This window comes from Mastigoproctus giganteus, chromosome 12 (assembly GCF_048544385.1).
Source record: "Mastigoproctus giganteus isolate SK-2022 chromosome 12, ASM4854438v1, whole genome shotgun sequence".
Lineage (NCBI taxonomy): Eukaryota > Metazoa > Arthropoda > Arachnida > Uropygi > Thelyphonidae > Mastigoproctus > Mastigoproctus giganteus.
In genome coordinates, this window is record NC_143586.1 from 175529037 (window position 1) to 175549998 (window position 20962).

At 37.4% G+C, this 20962-nt stretch overlaps 1 protein-coding gene across 1 annotated transcript in view; it reads right to left on the reverse strand.

Moving 5' to 3' along the window:
* The window catches only part of LOC150077612 (terminal uridylyltransferase 4-like), a 753631-nt gene that overhangs the window by 431506 nt on the left and 301163 nt on the right, over positions 1 to 20962 (reverse strand). The window contains exon 11 of the mRNA XM_090385959.1: positions 10642 to 11090. Coding sequence (XP_090242085.1) covers positions 10642 to 11090 — 449 coding nt within the window. The remainder of the gene's footprint in view (positions 1 to 10641; positions 11091 to 20962) is intronic.

Here is a 20962-nt window from a genome sequence, read left to right on the forward strand (position 1 = left end):
TCCATTAATTTTCTTGGAACACAAGAAAACTCACAGGTCTATAATTACTTGTGTCAGCCTTTGATTCTCCTTTGTGAATTGGGGTCACATTTTCACATCTCCAGTCTATGGATACCTCCCCTGAGTCCAAGGAAGCTCTCATAATTATGGCTAAGGGTTTGCTTACTTCCTTTGCTGCCTCCTTTAATATAACTGGATAGATCCCATCCACCCCAGGTGCCTTTCTTGTGTTTATCTTCAATTTCTCCTCCACTTTACTCTCAGGTATTACATGATTATCTAGCTTACTGCCAGAGTTGAATACACCTCTTGCATTCCCCTTGCTGAATAACTCCTCATGTGTGAATGTCGATGCGAAATATTCATTTAGTTTGTTAGCTACCTGAGCAGGATCATCAACAGTTGAACCATCGATATCAAGTGGACCAATCAGATTCCTCCCCTTCCTTCTAGAGTTTACATAAGTAAAGAACTCTTTGCTGTTTTTCTTTGCATCCTTTGCCAAAGATTCTCATAATCTGCCTTTGTCTGCCTAACCTCCTTTGTGATTTGGTTACAGACAGGTTATAGGCTTCTGTGTCACGTGTTAATTTATATGTATTTGGAAAATTAAATGCACTAGGTATAATCCTTATGGGTTTTGATAATTAACTATATAATATCGGTGTAAATACACCATAGTTAATCCATAGATTTGAGCTACGATTGTAGCGTAGAAGGAATCGTTTTAATTGTATCTCATAATGTGGTTACCTTCACAACAAGATAGCTACTATTGAATTACTTCAAATAAATAACGCTTCTCTAGTAGAGAAGACTACTGTTATTTATTTTCAGCATACCACCACCCAGACGATCGTTTCGAAGCTTTTTGGCTTCGTCATCAGTGGGCGGGTAGGTAATACAACAAGCCATCTCAGTTGCGAAGTTATATCCACATTATGAGAGATGCCAGAAGGGTGTTACCAGAAGGGTGTAGTGGTAATGTTACCACCAGATTATATCCACATTATGAGAGATGCCAGAAGGGTGTTACCAGAAGGGTGTAGTGGTAATGTTACCACCACACCCTTCTGGCATCTCTCACAATGTGGATATAACTTCGCAACTGAGATGGCTTGTTGTATTACCTACCCGCCCACTGATGACGAAGCCAAAAAGCTTCGAAATGATCATCTGGGTGGTGGTACGCTGAAAATAAATAACAGTAGTCTTCTCTACTAGAGAAGCGTTATTTATTTGAAGTAATTCAATAGTAGCTATCTTGTTGTGAAGGCAACCACATTATGAGATACAATTAAAACGATGCCTTCTACGCTACAATCGTAGCTCAAATCTATGGGTTAACTATGGTGTATTTACACCATAGTTAACCCATAGATTATCAAAATTACCATAATTATCAAAACCCATAAGGAATATGCCTAGTGCATTTTATTTTCCAAATACATTACCACCACACCATTCTGGCATCTCTCATAATGTGGATATAACTTCGCAACTGAGATGGCTTGTTGTATTACCTACCCGCCCACTGATGACGAAGCCAAAAAGCTTCGAAACGATCGTCTGGGTGGTGGTACGCTGAAAATAAATAACAGTAGTCTTCTCTACTAGAGAAGCGTTATTTATTTGAAGTAATTCAATAGTAGCTATCTTGTTGTGAAGGCAACCACATTATGAGATACAATTAAAACGATGCCTTCTACGCTACAATCGTAGCTCAAATCTATGGGTTAACTATGGTGTATTTACACCGATATTATATAGTTAATTTATATGTATCCCATGCATTTTTCTTCTCTGCCATGTGTCTCATTAGTTCATCTGACATCCATTTAGGACTAAACCTTGAACAATATTTCTTAGTTGGTATGTAAAGTCTAGTAGCTTCTAAGATAAGTTCTTTGAATGCTTTCCATTTTGAATTTGCTGTTGGTAACATCATCGGTTGGTCCCACTGTATATAATTTAAATACTGTCTGAGACTATCATAGTCGCCTTTACGAAAGCAATAATCCTTCCCTTTACCCCTGATGGTAGTTACCTCTTTGAGTAAATCCCACTTCAGCACACTGTGATCACTGCCACCTAGTGGTTTCTTTATCTGTAGATTTTTAATGCATGAAGAATCACTACTGATAATCAGATCAAGTATATTACTCCCTCTGGTTGCCTCCCGAACATGCTGATGTAGAAAACAATCATCCAATAAATTCACAAAAGCCTTGCTAGTGTGTGAGTGACCAACCCACAAATTCCAGTCAATATCTGGGAAATTAAATTTTCGGTTAGCACTTTTTGCAGCAACTGCTTCTTTTTACCAGTGTGCTGTGTAATATCTGAACAACCACCATGTTCAACAGAAAATTCAGCTATAAAAACAGTGCATTAAACTTTACCATTAACATTATAGTTGAAAAATGGAAGCTGAATTTTAACACTGACAAATGCAAGGTACTGCCATATGGGTAGCAGTAACCCCAGAGTAACTTATTAACTGTGTGTGGTGCTACACTCAGGGTAGTGTGCAGTCAGACATGAAATTCAATTAGCAGTGCAGGTATGCTGCCAGGAGAGTTCACAAGGTTTTGTCAATGATACACAGAAACTTTGCTAGTAGGGATAAGGAAGTGATTATCCCTTTTGAAAGGAACAAAAGGTTGCTCTTACTTAGAAAGACTTCAGTTCTGCAATCTGCTCTCCCTGTACCGGAGAGCTGATTAAGGTATTTTAAGCCTTGAATGGATTGAGTAAGCTGAATGTTAATGGCATTCTTTCACTTGCTGAAACCACACACACATTAGGGAACACAAATTTAAGTCAAGGAAAGATGATTTCAGGATAAGTGTGCGGTAATTTGCCTTGGGCCAGCAGATGGTTGATTGTTGGAACAGAATTCCATCTGTTGTTGTGGAAGTGGATGGGTTGAATAAATTCAAGGAAGAGCTAAACAAATTCTTGGAGGGTAAGTATGGGGGAACTGTGTAGGTGTTTTCTTTTTCTTTTATGCCTATATAAGCTTGCTTTCTTGTACCATTTGCCATTACTAATATCACTACTACTACTACCAGTCTTAACTGTACCTCAATTATGTCAGGAGCAACATTAATAAAATGACTGAATTTTAACTACTGGTTAGCACAACTAATGTTGACATAATAAGTTCAACAGAAGAGTGGTGTCACAGAAATAGGCTGTGATGAGTTTCACTATGCTGTTTATAATGTAGTTAGGAAGGAGAGACAAAACAGAAGGGTGCTGGGAGTCATGCTTTTTTATCAGAAGCAGCTTGAGTGTGACTAAAGCTTACCCAGATTCAGAACTTATGGAAGCTGTCATAGAATCTGTGTAGCATGAAGTTGTTGTTGTTGTTGTTGGGTTTTTTTGGCGCAAGAGCTACTTTGGCCATATTGCGCCTGTTCTTGTCGAGAGACACAGTAATGATTAATAAAAAGGGTTTATAGGAGCATAAATATATTAATCTGTTTTAGATAGTGGAAAAACTCAGGTAAATTGGAGTTGTCACCAATCATATGTCTAATTTGAAGAGGTTCATTTATATTTGATAGGGATCGGAATGATGTGTTTCTGGCATACTGATGGTGAGTGCACTCTATAAGAATATGTTTTACGGTTAGCATTGAATTACAGTGGAAGCACAGTGGTGGATTATTTCCTTGCAATAAATAGTGATGTGTAAGTTGGGTATGACCTATACGTGCTCTGGCAAGCACAACCTCTTCATGTCTGTTTGAACGGAAACTAGATTTCCATAGCTGTGGATTCTGTTTTATATTCCGTAACTTGTTATTTACCTGATTATGCCAAATTTCTCGCCATTTTTCATTGCAAATGCGGCGTATGATTGATTTGTAGTCTGTGTAAGGAATCCGGATGTGGTTATTATCAGTGGGGTTTCTTGCTGCTTTATCTGCACTCTCATTTCCTGGTATTCCAGTGTGCCCTGGAATCCAACAGAATGTGACAGTCTGCCTATTGTTATGAAATTCGGATATTTGAGTTCTTATTTGATTTATTAGTGGATGTGGAGAGCGAGAATTGCCTTGGAGGGCTGTCACTGCACTCAAGGAGTCTGTATAGATAATAGTCTTCGGAGTGAAAACATGAGCAAGTAAGGTCAAACCCATCTTAATGGCATAGAGTTCTGCAGTGAAAATGCTGCATTCTTGTGGTAATGAAACAGACACTGTTGATGTTGGTAGCACCACAGCAGCTCCCACAGCTGTGTCATTTTTAGAGCCATCAGTATAAATTTGCAAAGTGTCTGCATTTGCCAAAGAGTGAGCTGCATGTAGTTTCTGAATGGTTGGATTGTTCAGGGAGTGTTTCCCCCAACGTCGGAAATAGTCATCACATGAAGGTATACACACTTTCCATGGAGACTGTACAATTTCTCTGTCTTGATGTAAATTGTCCAACTGCATATTCCATTGCTGAATCAGTTCTCGTAGACGGATTCCTGTAGGTTTGTTTTCAAGAGGCTTATTTCTGAAAAGGTTTACACATTGTGGATCATAGAGGTATGACCAGATAGGATGAGATGGAAGGCTATATATTTTAACTGCATAATTGAGGAGCAGCATCTTTCTCCGAAGGTGGAGTGGAGGTTCATTGGCCTCTATATATAAGCTTTGCACCGGTGAAGTCCTTAACGCCCCAAGAGCAATCCTGAGCGCACTATGTTGTATTGTGTTGAGACAGGCTAACAGAGTCTTTCGGGCAGAGTCATAAACAGGAGCACCATAATCTAATCGAGATCTGATTAAGGCCCGGTATAGGTGGAGTAGAGTATAGCGATCAGCTCCCCATGTCATAGATGAGATGACTTTAAGTATATTCAGCTTTTTCATACAGACAGTTCGCGTTTGTAGTATGTGTTTCTGGAATGTCAGTTTAGTGTCAAGAGTTATGCCCAAGAATCGGATATTGCTGGTAATTGGTATCGGTTGTTTTTCCAGTGATAATTCAGGTTCTGGATGTAGTTGGCGTTTTTTACAAAAGTGAATGGCTGCAGTTTTGGTTGCTGATAGACGGTAACCATTACGTGAAGTCCATGACACTATTTTGTTTATTGCAAGCTGCAAATGTCGTTCAATGGAACGCATATTCTGTGAATGGCAAGATATCGCAAGATCATCAGCATAAAGATAGATTTCTACGTTACTCAAGATGTTCTGTGCTAGATTGTTTATCCTAAGAGCAAAGAGGGTAGCGCTGAGTACCGATCCCTGTGGTACACCTTCTCTTTGGATAAGAGCTTGCGAAACAGCATTACGATAACTCACTTGAAAGGTTCTAATTTTAAGGTAACTCTCTATGATCATTGGGAGTCGACCTCTGAGTCCTATAGCATATAGGTCTTGCAGAATACCATAGCGCCAGGTGGTGTCAAAGGCTTTTTCAACATCCAGGCACACCATGACAAGATGTTCTTTCCGAATAAAGGCGTTCTGTATGTTACACTCAGCTTTCACCATAAGGTCTAATGTGGATCGGTTTTTGCGAAAGCCGTATTGATTACTACTGATGATTGAGTGGGATTCTATGTACCATACAAGTCTATCGTGTACCATCTTTTCCAATGTCTTGCCCAAGCAGCTGGTAAGGGATATCGGTCTATAGTTGCATGGATTCGTCTGATCTTTCCCAGGTTTGGGAAAAGCAACAAAGAAATATCAGTCAGCAGCCACTCAAACTGACACGTCAGTTTGAGTGGCTGCTGACTGATATTTCTTTGTTGAATGACACCATGAGCGAGGATAATAGCTTTCGGAGAAGACCCGATTCAGAAAAAGCAATAGGGAATTTAGAGCCTTTTTGTCTAGGTGTTGTAACATGACGTAATAAAGACCATCAGGTCCTGATGCCCCATTTCTTGATTTGTTTAGAGCAACCTGCAGCTCCAATATTGTAAAGGGTTGATTATATGGGAGCGCTATTCTTGTACTGAAATTTAATTTGCTTTGCTCAGTCCTTCTTTTAAGTTGCTGAAAAGATGGTTCATATGCAGCTGTATCTGAGATATTGGCAAAGTTTTCTGCTAGAGCATTAGCTATTTCAACTGGAGATGATAAATCTTGTCCATTCCATCTCAGTATTGGAGAGAATGCTGGGAGAAATCTACCATTTAGTTTTTTTATTTTATTCCAGATTATTCTGCTGTTTGTGTTCTTCGTTATAGTAGAGGCAAACTGGATCCAAGAATCTCTTTTTGCCTTTTTCCTTACGAATTGTGCTTTTGCTTTCAGTTTTTTGAAATTTATAAGGTTCTCGGTAGTTGGGTTTTTACGAAACAGGTTCCATGCCCTGTTTTTCTCTTTTTTTGCAAGTTGGCATGCTTCATTCCACCAAATATTGGCATGTTTAAACGAACCAGTACGCATTTTTGGTATGGCCTTGGTCGCGGCATTCAGAATCTGAGATGTGATGTGCTGTGTGGCATCATCAATGGATTGGAAATTGATAATTTCATCATTGAATGAGATACTGAGAGCAAATAACTTCCAATCGGCCTTGGAAAATTTCCATTTTAAGCGGGAATTATTTACCTGAGGGATTCTAGTTATTTGGAATTCGCAAATTATTGGAAAATGGTCACTGTTTAGCGGATTGTCCAGAATTGTCCAGCGGATGAGTGGATATAATGTTGGAGAGCAGATTGTCAAGTCTATAGCTGTAGTTGTTCTAGTAGAGAAATGGATGTAAGTATCAGCACCAGTATTCAACAGTGTTAGATTGTGTTTGTCAAGCAGCGACTCCAGAACTTTACCTCGTCTGTCTGTATGTGGGAAGCCCCAGATCGGGTGGTGTGCATTAAAATCTCCAAATAAACAAAATGGAGGAGGGATCTGTAGTAGAAGTACTTCTAGGTTATTATAAGTATATTCTTTGTTTGGTGATAGGTAGATTGAAACTACTGTTAACATGATTCCTAAGGAGACACGCACTGCTACTGCTTCTAAGGAAGTTTGCAGTGGAATGTGTTTAGTAGGGACTCTTGAGTTTACTAGAATGGCCACACCTCCACGCACGGTGGTATTATTATTTCTATTATGTTGATATATAGTATAGTTCTTGATTTTTGGAATTACTTGCGGAGGTAAATTAGTTTCTTGCAAACATATGCTTACCGGACTATACTGTTGGATTAGGTCATGGATATCATCGATATTACTACGTAGACCTCTACAGTTCCACTGTATTATGTGATCCATTATTTGATTTTGGCGGTTGTGTTTGATTCAGTCTGTTTTTTAGGTCCAGTCTGTTTTTGTCTCTCAAATTTTATTCTTTCTTTTTTTGAAAAGATAGGACGCGCTGTGTCCATGTCATCATCTGCGTACAGATCTAAGATTGGCTCATCCGGGCTGATGTTTTCATTAGTATCCATATTTGTTGTATTTTGCTGACTTTTCTGCCTTGGGACTGCTGTTTTAGTTTTTATAGTTTCTGAGGAAGACTGCAAAGCCATTGGCGGTACTGTAATTGGTGTGTTATTGGCACTGTCATTCACATGCTGTTCCATAGTAGTTTGCTGTGATTTTGAGAGTATTTCTCTAGCCCAGTCTGCAATAGACATGGATGGGGGAACTGACACGTCAGTTTGAGTGGCTGCTGACTGATATTTCTTTGTTGCTGCTGCGTAGGTGTGTTTAGTTGTAGTAAACATAATCTGCTTCTTGGTATGTGACTTTCCGCTCTACTTTATATTGTTGGATCTTTTTTCCTGTTTTCCACAGTTCACAGGACTTTGAGTAGGCAGGGTGTTGGCCTTGACAGTTTGAACAATGTGGTGTTTCCGCATCACATTCCGTTTGTGCGTGGGATTTTGAACCACAGTTTGGACACACAGCATCCCCTCGACAGATGGTCTGAGAGTGTCCAAACTTTTGGCACTTATAACATCTGATGGGATTAGGAATGTAGGGTCTTATACGGCAATTGAGATAGCCGGATTTAACACTAGATGGTAAATTTGGTGTGCCAAACGTAAGGATGATGTTCCGCGTTGGAACCAGCTGGCCATCTTTTTTGATCATGATGCGCTTAGCATGTGTGACTTTTTGTTCTTTTAATTCTTCGACTAATTCGTCTTCTGTGACGTTAATCAAATCCCACTCAGTGATGACCCCTTTGGAAGCATTTAGTGTCGCATGTGGGGTAACTTGCACGGGAATACCACCAAAGGCTGAGAGGTTCAGCAGAGTCTCTGCTTGCTGACGGCTCACACTTTCAATTAGTAAATCACCTGATCTAAGTCTTTTCACCATTTTAGGTGAACCTGCTGTATTTTCCAAACATTTCTGTATCAGAAACGGGGAGAGTGTACTCATGCATTTGTTTGACAAGGAGTGGAATATAAGGAAAGATGGACATTCCTTTTGCTCTGTGTCAGTCCTCAGTCTTTTCGACTGTGATGTGTCATGGTCATTATCATTTAATTTAGGACATGAGCGCCGAGGCTCAATTGGAGGGAAATTGTCAAATTCCATGTTTGCTCCTTTTCGCCCCGGGAGAGTGGCTTTCTTCTCCCAGGTTACCGGCCCCACCACGTGGAGGCAGAAGCGGTGCCACCAGTGACCAAGCGGTTGTAAAGTTTAGTAGCTTGTTAGTAATTAATATATATACTCTGAAAAAAGAAAGGTAGTTTTCCTTTCTTGGTTCTTACTTTAACGCTTGAAGCACAGAACCACTTTAGCTAAACAAAAGAGAAAACGACATCAGAAATAAAATTGAACTTTGTCGCTTAGGAATAGCACACTATATATCTCAGAGAAAATCGCTTGTCACTATCGCTTGGCACTCAGGGCTGTAGCATGAAGTAGACTGATGTAAATTAAAATGAAAACTGGGGTATCCTGCCACCAGAAGATTATGAAGAGAATAAAGAGAGAATGAGGGAGCAAGTCTAAATGTCTTATTATGGGGATTTCAATTTGGTACTTACTGATTGGAGCAAGCAAGTGGGAGGAAAACCTACGATGGGAAAAAACTTTAAATAAACTAGATCATTATTATTTACATTAACATGATGGAGAAAATACTGGGGCTAAATATATTACAGACATTACCACTGCATACAGGAAAGATGACATCACCAGCAAAAAAAAAAAATATATATATATATATATTTATATGAATAATATATATATATATATTTTATTCATATAAATTTTTTCCAATAATTTCCATAGCACTAGGCAGGGGTTTTATTCCAACAGTTATTTACAATTCTGGCTAAATGAAAATTTACACACATCTTTTCTGAAGCCATCCCTTTCCAATTTAATGTTTTGCCCTCGTGCGTTTCATCTCAGAAAGAGCAAAGATGCTATCAGCATTTATTTTACTCAACACTTTTCAACTTTATATACTTCAATTAGGTTACCTTACAGATGACTAGCTTCCAGATACTGAACCCTGCTCTTCCTTGATAAGAATATACCCCCCCCCCCAAGCTAATCTTGTTGTCTCTGTACTCTTTTCAAATCTATATCCTTCCTAAAATGAGGTTTCCAAATCTGTATGCAGTATTTCAAATATGGTCTAACCACTGGCTTATACAATAGGATAATCATCTCTCTGCTGGCAAAGTTCCTGTGAACTGTTCAAAGAGCTTGTTTGCAAAACAGGGTGCATTTCATGCAACTGAATTACCTAGAACTACTAGAAATTACCCCTATTTCTTTTATATATTCCACTATTTGGAGTTTAGTTCTTTAACTGATATTATTTATTTCATATCTAAGAAACAGAAAATAAAATCACAGACATGAAGATCATATGGTAGTCAAACAGTAACAACAATAAATAATGGCTAGCCATTATTTTACTCAAAGCCTAGGAGGGAACACATACATTGTTTATTTTCTTTTTATTTTATTTTATTTATTTTGTGAGTGCATAAATTTTACCCCAGGGGCTCACATCTGGTGAGCCTCTGGGCTTGGTACACTCAGGGTCCTGAACTGGATATCATCATTCTTCTCTTTCTTGGTGATTCCCCTCTCTCAAATTTTTTTTTTTTTTTGGCTGGTGCAGCATAAGCCTCAAGCTTCCTTGCACTACATGGCTAATAATTATAATAAAAAATAGCCCACAGTTTTATTGCACTATATAGCTGGTGGTATATGACTTCTAATGGATCTTGCTCCTATTTCATTGTGTCTTATCATGCATGAGGTAATTACAGTGCATAAGTACTCACAGGGAGAATGTTATTTTGCTCAATCCTACTAACCTATATCATTATTATGATTTCTCCTCCCCAAAATCCATAGTTTTTAGTTTTCATGAATCGTTAAGGTTCTGCTCAGTGACAACAAGAAAAGTCCTTTCATATAAATTCCATTTTGAGAGAGAGAGAGAAGAGAATATTTTAATATTTCATTAGGTTTTTTTTTTTTTTTTTTTATATTTGGAAAATATTCACAGTAAATTGTTTGATAGAAAAAAGAAAATAAATAAATGAAGGAAAACAAAACAATAGAAAAATTATTTTCCAGAAATTACATTGCTTACAAATTCTCAATCAAACAAGTTTGAACAAAGTAACAAGATAAAAACTAAACAGATAATCAATATTTAAAAAGGTATAAAAAATTGTAGCAATCTTACCATTCCTTGTGTGAATATAACCTTCTCAAATTTATACAACATATCATCTTTAGTTAGATATGCATCTTCAGTGTTCCACATATAGGAATATTCTTTGCTGGCTTCAACTGGAAGCATATTTACTGCTTTTGCAGCTTTACATAAACCAGCATTTTCACATGAAGTTATTCTGCTTTCCCACTTTAAGTCTTGTGAAATTTTTAATGGTTCATAAACAGTGTGTTTTTCCTGTTTCATATCAGGTGAAGTACCTTTTAATATTTCACAACTCTTAGACTTCTCTTCATTTTGTTCTTTATCTTTCATATCTAAGCAAAGATCTTTTAAGGTGCTTGCAACCAAACTAAAACTTATATCAGGATCTTGATCTTCAAGATAGTCTAACATACTTTCATTCCCATCATCTTCCCAGTCATCTTCTTCTTCAAGAGGCTCAGTAGCAGTTATTTCTATAAAAGTTATGGGAAAAAGTATGAATGCTCTCTTCCAATACAGACTAGAATAATTATAGCAGAAGGATAAAATTTTATTTTTATATAAATTTATGAAATAATTGTAAATTTTTCTGTAGATTTAGCATGAGATCATATAACCAATGTTATTGTGAGCATGAATCACAATATTATAACAGACAACAGTCCCAATATGGTAACAGGCTTAAAAAATCAGAGAAATATCTGTTTGGTGGAAATACTAGGCTGCATGTGATATGACAAAATTATTCTTAATGTAAAGCCTGGAATGAACCGAATTAAGTGAGCAGAATTACTGAAAGTTCATGAAAACTGTTCCATGATGTTTTTAATAAAATTGTTTGGACATCATCCATTTCTGCAGGCAGGCAGGCAATTGTTATATACCCCAACCATTGAGGATCTATTTGATCTGAAATGTATTTAAAAGCATTAGTATCCTGCATATATGAAACGGAATTTTTAGCAATTGGATGGTGCTGTTTGAAATGTGAAAACTGGTTGTAAATTTTTTTTTATATATATTCCAATTTTTAAGATATTACAATCCTAAAAAAATTTGTTAAAAAAAATGAAATACAAAATATCAATAATCATAATTATATGAACTAGCTCCATTTGGAATTAAATTATAGAAAAAAAAAAGAAGCTGCTCCCCATAATTACAATTAGCACTTCTATATAGTTAATAAACAGATGTATATCAATTCGTGTATAGAATACAACAGAATAAATTAGATAACATGAGGAAGTCTTGTTCATTTAATAAACTATTTTCTGTAAAAACTTTATAAAGTATGTCTTAAATAAAAAAAACTCCAAAATTTGCACACACACACATCCAAAACAACTTATCAAATAAATATTTTTCTGTAATTCAAGACACCAATTTACTATAGCATGTCAGGAACCACCTCATAAATTTTTGTGTAAAATGCTTTTAAGCAGTTATATTTAATGAAGTTTTGAATTAAAGAAGCAATATAATTATTAGCAATAATAAGAGTAGATATCATAGGAACAACAGAATCTTACCCACCGGTAAGAAACAAGAATGGTTAACAACAATAAATTTTGTCAATTTGCCTTTGCATTGATCCACGAGACAAGCTACGTGAAAATACTTTGCAGGATAGTCTTCAAGATATCTCATTAAGGAATGTATGGTAGATATAAACTAGTTTGCAATTAAGTCACAAAGGAGGTTAGGCAAGCTAACCTCCTTTGATTACAAGATGTCATCGGCAAAGAAAAGCAGCAAAGACTTAATTTATGATGTTCCATTTTACTAGTCTGCTAGATATGAAGGGTTAACAGTGGATGATCCAATTGAGGTTGCTGGCAAACTGAATGGCTATTTCACATCTACATTCATACATTAGCAATTTTTTTTTAAGGATGGGGATGCCAGTTCTGAAGCAAGATGATTTTGTGATGATTGATAGGAAAAACGAAGGAGAAATCATTGAAACTAAATGTAAAAAACAAAGGAAGGGACCTACGAAGCTATGTTCAGGGAAGCAAGCAAAAGAGTAAAAACCTTTAGCCATGATTATGAGAGCACCATGGATTCAGGGAAAGTTTCAATGGACAGAAAATGTGCAAAATATACCCAATTCACAAAGGAAGACATTAGTAATTACAAGAATCAAAGGAAACATGAGTAATTACAGAGCTATTAGCTCGACTTCTGTTCCAGGGAAAATAATGAAGTCGCTGATTAAAGAAGTAACATAGAACCATTTAGACAGGAATGCAGTTCTACCACAGTCACAGCATGGATTAGTTAACAGATGACACTGTCTGACCAATCCAATTAGATATTATGACACAGTAACAAAAGAAATGGATGAAAAAAATAATTTTGATATCACATACTTAGATTTCAGAAAAGATTTTGATACTGTTGCACATAACACTCCCAGGAAAATTGGAGCAGGTTGGCATAGAGGGAAAACTGTGGTTATAGATAAAGGGATGGTTTAGTGGGAGAAGATATAGAGAAGTTATCAATGAACACTGCTCTTCTTGAACTAAAATATTAGTGCAGTCCCCCATGGTTCAGTTCTGAGCTCATTGTTCTTTTCTGTATTTATTAATGATACTGATGAAGGTATATCAAGGCTTAATGTCTAACTTTGCAAGTGATACAAAGATTGGCATGGTAGTTAACAATAGTAGTGGCATGTGATGCAAGAAAGCAAGGTATGCTACTACAATAAGATCTAGAAAAATTAGGCAGATGGGCTAAGAAATGGCAGTTGAATTTAGCACTGACAAATGCAATATGAAGTTCTCTGAGCAATACCCACTGGCTGTCAGGGCAGCTCATGGGATTTTGTCAATAATATTACAGTAGCTTTGCTAGCAGGGATAAGGATATGATTCCATTGTACACAGCAATGGTTAGATGGCATCTTGATTATTGCATAAAGGTCTGGACGCCTCATTTTGGGAAAGATGTAGATCTGCTGGAATGGATGCAGAGAAGGGCAGTGAGATTAATGAAGGGAAAGAAAGGTCATAGGTGTTAACAAGAAAGGCTTCAGTTCCGTAAATTATTGTGCTGAAGACTAGGCACCTATCAGGTGTCTGAATGAGGTTTGGGGCTGTGAATGGATCTAGAAAAATTATGTGTGAAGAATGCTGATGGCATTCTTCACAGTTTACTTTCAGTCAGGGAGTAGCTGATTGTTGGAATGAACCTCCATGTATTGTGGAAGTGGATAGTTTGAACAGCTCTTCCTTGAATTTATTCAAGAACTAAACAAATTATTTAGGCAGATGATATGGGAATTTCTTCTTCTTTTTTTTTTTTTTTTTCATGCTTTATAAACACTTTCTTGCATCATATGCCACTACTAATACTAATAATAATTCAGCTCTGGAGAGACTGTTCAAGACTCACAACTTCTATTCAACTGGGAGTGATGTAATAGGCATAGGTAGAAAACACTGCTGCCACATCTACAGCAGTGTCAGTTTTACATCCATCAGTAATATATCTGAACACAGTATGAATCTGGTAATACTTGTCATTATCACAGCATGGTCTGTGCATGATACATCATGCACTGACTGTGGTTATGATGAATCACCATCTTGTTATGGTGACAAGATGGTGATACATCTTATTTTTCACAGCATGGTCTGTGCTTGTTAACAAGAGAGAGACTGTTTTTACAGGGATGGGATACACTTGAATAGAAGGAAAGCAAGGATATCTCCTGATGCTACTGAGGCAATGTTAAGTGGGTAAGAAAACTCTGAAGTATGAGAAAACAGTTAATAAATTTACAATCCTGTTGACTGCCAACCAATATTATTTTTTTACTGTGTTCCATAATTTAACTATTCATGCTGATACAAAATGAGCTGTGATTTACAAATATCAGGGTATCCAACACATTTTCTCAAAGTTCAGACAATGAAAATTGTCAAGCAAAATGAAAAAGCATTTGGTGTGAACAGTTTACTAGAAAAAAGGCCAAGGAAAAGATACCAGAATAACAGACAGGTTCAAGACTGCACCCCTGCTCCTAAAATGAATTTCTCAGATGAGAGAGTATTTGTAAATAATCCAGTAATTTATTCTTACTAAGTGTAGCTTCACAAGCATGAACGCAGGCCCAAAAACATTGTTTTTTTGGCATATCTTGCCTGATTGACTTATTTTGTAAACATACAAACAAGTAAAAAATAAATAAAACACTCAAGACCTTTAAAAATAATATGGCTATATTCACTAAATCTCAAAATTTTCATAGCATAACAATCTTCAGTATTCTTTCTAGAAAGTACAGAGAAATGAGTTTGGCACTCTTCGATAAAGTTAAAAGTTATATAAACTTTTAAGTTAAAGTGGCCACAGCAAACAAAATTTACTGTTTAATTAAAAAAACAGAATGGTACCCAAGAGGAGCAACTTTCTAGTTCCTTCTGTTTTGTGCAATGGCCATCCATTTACTACCCACAAACTCATGAGTTTCATCTGTCCATCTCCGTTGTTGTCTTCCAGGTTTTCTTCTAGCTCCTCTTGGGTACCATTCTATTATTTTCTTAGCCATCTGTCATCATGTCTTCGAACTATATGTGATACTCAAGACCATTTTAGTTCTTTAGTTTTGATAAGAATGTCCTGGTTCAATATTTTAAGTTTGATAAGAATGTCTAGGTTCAAAATTTTACGTTTCAGACAAATTGGGATATTGCTCCTCAGTATGAGACTATATATTTCCTGAATGCTATCCATCCAAAATTTATTCTTCTCTTGACTTCCAGCCACTTATCCTTCTTCTCTTGACTTCCAGCCACTTATCCTTCTTCTCTTGACTTCCAGCCACCTATCATTCTTACAGCTAATGACTTGTTCCAGATAAGTATATGACTCCAGCTTTTCAATTACTGCTCCTTCAATCATTATATCCCTTTCTGTGGCATACTTGTAAATCATTACTTTTGTTTTAGCCAAATTTATCTTTAGTCCAAAATCCTTACTAACTCTGCATAACTGATTAAAATTTTCTTCTAATTCTTTGGGATAGTGGCTTATGACCACAATGTCATCTGCAAATCGTAAATGGTTTAGGTACTCTCCATTCACATTGACTCCTTTCTGCGACCAGTCTAATCTTCTGAAAGCTTCCTCAAGGGCAGGAGTAAACAACTTTGGAGACAAAGACAGTAGCAAATTTTAAATTTGTTACTGCCTGTCTAGTCTAATAAAGGAGGTAGCATTCTCATATATTTTCTTCAAAATCATAATATATGGGGTTTCTATGCCTTGTCTTTTAAGAGCCCGAAACATTGCCTTATAATGTATGGAGTCAAATGCCTTTTCATAATCCACAAATGCCAGGTGTAATGGTGTTTTATATTCATTTGCTTTCTCCTTTGGCTGTGATATTATGTGAAGGTGATCCATAGTTGAGAATCCTGTCCTAAAGCCAGCTTGTTCTTTCAGCTGATTCTCACCAAGTATTCTTTCTAATCTGTTAGTAATGACCCTTGTGAACAACTTGTAGATGTGGAATAACAAGCTAATTGGTCTATAATTTCCAAATTCTGATTTATCTCCTTTCTTATGCAGCAAAACTATGATTGAATTATTCCACTCCTTAGGCATCACACCTTTTCTAATGTATTTTGTGAAGAGTCCTGCCAGTTTTTGTATCATGTCCCTTCCTCCCAATTTTAACATCTCAAACTAATGTATAGCATTAGTTTGTATAGCATACACTTAAATAGAAAGGGTGCAAGAATATTTGCTGATGAAATCGTGGCAGTGTTAGGTGGGTCGGAAAACTGCTAGCTTGGGGGATACAAGGACTAATAGATTAACAGTAGCCACTGCAGAGGTGAAAGTGATTCTTGCACTGCTTCTACTGGAATGAGCAGAAGCCTGGAAAACAAGATGCAGGATATTTTAGAGACTGCTGGGAGTCATTGCGGTACAAGTAAACACATGGGTTGTGTTAGGGTAGCTAAGAATAGGAACAGGTGCATGTATACGTGTATGTACACCAATGTTAGGAGTTTGGTAAATAAATTTGATGAATTTGAGGTATTGCTCAAAGCATCAAAGGCAGATATTGTTGGGATACCAGAGACGTGGTGTCACACAGATATAAGGAATGCAGAACTGGAATTTGGGGAGTACGTCTACAGAAAGGATAGACAGGATAGGAGGGGAGGAGGGGGTTATGCTATTAGTTAAGAAACACATAAAATCCAAGGAAGTGAAGCCAGTCAACATCGCTGGACAGTGCAGTGTCGAGTCAGTTTGGTGTGACATAAGCATTGGGAGATCAAAATTGAGAGTAGGAGTGTGCTATAGGCCTAATGACTCTGATAATAAGAAACTGTACAGGGAAATAGAGTGGGCCAGTACATCAGAAAGTCTTATAATAGGGGATTTTAATTTCCCAGATATTGACTGGAATTTGTGGGTTGGTCACTCACACACTAGCAAGGCTTTTGTGGATTTATTGGATGATTGTTTTCTACATCAGCATGTTCGGGAGGCAACTAGAGGGAGCAATACTCTTGATTTGATTATCAGTAGTGATTCTTCATGCATTAAGAATCTGCAGATAAAGGAACAACTAGGTGGCAGTGATCACAGTGTGCTGAAGTAGGACTTACTCAAAGAGGTAACTACCACATTAAGGTAAAGGGAAGGGTTATTGCTTTCATAAAGGTGACTACAATGGTCTGAGACAGTATTTGAAAATTCTATACAGTGGGACCAACTGAAGACGTTACAACAGCAAATTCAAAATGGGAATCATTCAAAGAACTTATCTTGGAAGCTACTAGGCTTTACATACCTAATAGGAAATATTGTTCAAGGTTTAGACCTAAATGGATGTCAGATGAACTAATGAGACACATAGCACAGAGAAGAAAAATGCATGGGATAGATATAAATTAACATGTGACACAGAAGACTATGATAGATATAAGCTGGTCTGTAACCAGGCAAAAGCATATTATGAGAAATCTTTGGCAAAGGATGCAAAGAAAAACAAGAAAGAGTTCTTTACTTAGGTAAACTTTAGAAGGAAGGGGATGAATCAGATTGGTCCACTGGATATCGATGGTTCAACTGTTGATGATCCTGCTCAGGTAGCTAACAAACTAAATGAATATTTTGCATCGACTTCAATGCAAAATATGCATCGACCTCGCTGAATAACTCCTCACACATGAGGAGTTATTCAGCGAGGGGAATGCCAGAGGTGTATTCAACTCTGGCAGTAAGCTAGATAATCTTGTAATAACTGACAGTAAAGTGGAGGAGAAATTGTTGAAGATAAACACAAGAAAGGCACCTGGGGTGGATGGGATCTATCCAGTTATATTAAAGGAGGCAGCAAAGGAAGTAAGCAAACCCTTAGCCATAATTATGAGAGCTTCCTTGGACTCAGGGGAGGTACCCATGGACTGGAGATGTGCAAATGTGACCCCAATTCACAAAGGAGGGTCAAAGGCTGACACAAGTAATTATAGACCTGTGAGTTTTACTTCTGTTCCAGGAAAATTAATGGATACACTGGTTAAAGAAGCAGTGCAGGATCATCTAGACAAGACTTCAGTTATAGCTCGGATACAGCATGGTTTTGTTAAGGGCAAGTCTTGCCTGACCAATTTGATTGGATACTATGATGCATTCACAAAAGGGCTGGATGCAGGGAATAACTTTGATATCATATACTTGGATCTTAGAAAGGCTTTTGATACTGTTGCACATGGAAGACTGCTGCACAAATTGAAGCAGTGTGGCATTGGAAGCAAATTGCTGCTATGGATAAAGGGACGGTTGAGGGGGAGAAGACAGAGAGAGTGGTAATCAATGGACACTGCTCATCGTGGACTAATGTTATTAGTGGAGTTCCTCAGGGTTCAGTGTTGGGTCCGTTGTTGTTTTCGGTGTTTATGAATGATATTGATGATGGGATATCAAGTTTAATGTCCAAGTTTGCAGATGATACAAAGGTTGGCAGGGTGGTTAAAGACACTACTGACGCTATGCTGCTGGAACAGGATCTGGAAAGGTTGAGCATATGGGTTGAGAGGCGGCAAATGAAGTTTAACATTGACAATGTAAAGTACTACATATGGGAAGCAGTAACCCCAGAGCAACGTATCAACTTTGTGGTACTACACTGACAGTGGTAGAGAATGAAAAGGACCTGGGGGTAATTGTGCAGGCAGATATGAAGTTCTCTGAGCAGTGCAGACAGGCTGCAAGAGTAGCTCATGGTGTCTTGTAAATGATATACAGGAATTTTTCTAGCAGGGATAAGGAGGTGATTATTCCCTTGTATAAGGCAATGGTCAGGCCACACCTTGAGTACTGTGTACAGGTCTGGAGGCCTCATTTCAAGAAGGATGTAGAGCTGCTGGAACGAGTACAGAGAAGGGCAACAAGATTAGTGAATGGAACAAAGGGTTGCTCTTATAAAGAAAGACTTAAGTTTTGCAAATTACAGTGTCTGGAGACTAGGCACCGGCGAGGTGATCTGATAGAGGTGTATAAAGCATTGAATGATTTGAGCATGCTCAATGCTGACGGAATTCTTCCTCTTGCTCAGAATAATCACCTGAGAGGGCATAAATTCAAATTGAGGAAGGACAGATGCAGGATAGATGTGCGGAAATTTGCCTTTAGCCAGGCGGTATTTGGTTGGTGGAACAGACTTCCATCCCTTTTTGTGGAAGTTGATTGCCTAAATAAATTTAAGGCTCAGCTGGACAGGTATTTCGAACGAACGGAGGGGTGAAGTGAAAGTTTTTTTTTTTTTTTTTTGGCTGATGCTGCATAAGCTTGCTTTCTTGCATCATATGCCTCTACTAATGCTAATTTTTTTAATACACTTAAATGTAACCTCATTAAAATTTGATACTGTTGGAAATAAATGAGTACTGTACAAATTGCAGCAGTGGGGCATTGAGAGGGCAAGTGGCGGCTATGGATAAAGGGATGGTTGAGTGGGAAAAGACAGAGTATTTACTAATAGACACTACTCCTCATGGACTAATGTTATTAATGGATCCGACAGGGTTCAGTGCTGAACACAATGTTATTTTCTGTATTTATTAATGATACTTATGAAGGTATATCATGCTTAATATTCAAGTTTATAGGTGATACAAAGGTGGTTAATGTTACAGTAATAACGATAGCACGTTACTGCAACAAGATCTAGAAAAATTAGGTAGATGGGCTGAGAAATGGCAAATATTTAACAATGAAAAAAAAAAAAAAAAATGCAAATTACTACATATGGGTAATAGCAGTAATCCTGGAGTAACATACCAACTGTGTGGTAATACAATCACGGTAGTGGAAAATGAAAAAGTCCTAGGACAATTGCGCAGTCAGGTAGACAGGCTGCCAGGATATCTCACGGAGATTTGTCAATGATATACAGGAATTTTGCTAACAGGGATAAAGTGATTATTCCATTGTATAAGGCAATGGTCAGGCCACATCTTGAATACTGCATATAAGTCTGGAGGCCTTATTTTAGGAAGGATGCAGAGCTGCTTCCTAAGAGAAGGGCAACGAGACTGGTGAAGGGAACAAAGGAATATCAGTTCAATGCTGATGGGATTCTTCATTCAGCACACACATAAAGGGGAATAAATTCAAATTGAGGAAGGATGATTGCAGAATAGATATGTGGAGGTTTGCCTTTAGCCAACGGGTTGTTGATTGCTGGAAAAAACTTCCATCTGCTGTTGTTGTTGAAGTCGATTACTTGAATAAATTCAAGGAAGAACTGGACAAACTATTAAATGGAATGGAAAGGTGAAATGGGAAGGTTTTTTTTTTTTTTTTTTTTGACTGATGTAAATTGCTTTCTTGCATCACTTTCCACTAGTAATATTAATATTAAATTAAAATATACAGCCACTTCCTGACTTACATATGGGTTGTGTTCCACGGAACTCTACGTCAGTCAAATTTTAAGTAAGTAGGAATTTCCTTAAATGCTTATGCAGTACTGGCAACTATGTGTGCTGAATTTGATTGAACCAAAAAGAAATGTTCGATGAACATGTAAATAGAATTATTTATTCAATTTTTTTTATCTCATGCACAGGAAAAATTACAAAAGTTTACAAAATTACAAAAATTTCAAAATTATAAAATTACAAAAGGAGAGAGGAGACAGGCATAACATCAACAAGTTTTACCTTTCGAGCATCGTTGCCAGAATCAATGTTTCCAGCTGATAAGCATGCTGCTGCTGCTGCAGAGGTTGAGGGCTGTGGAAATTCAGAAGGGTTTTTTTTTGAACACATCACAAAATTTCTCTGCAGCTGCAGGATTGGCATGG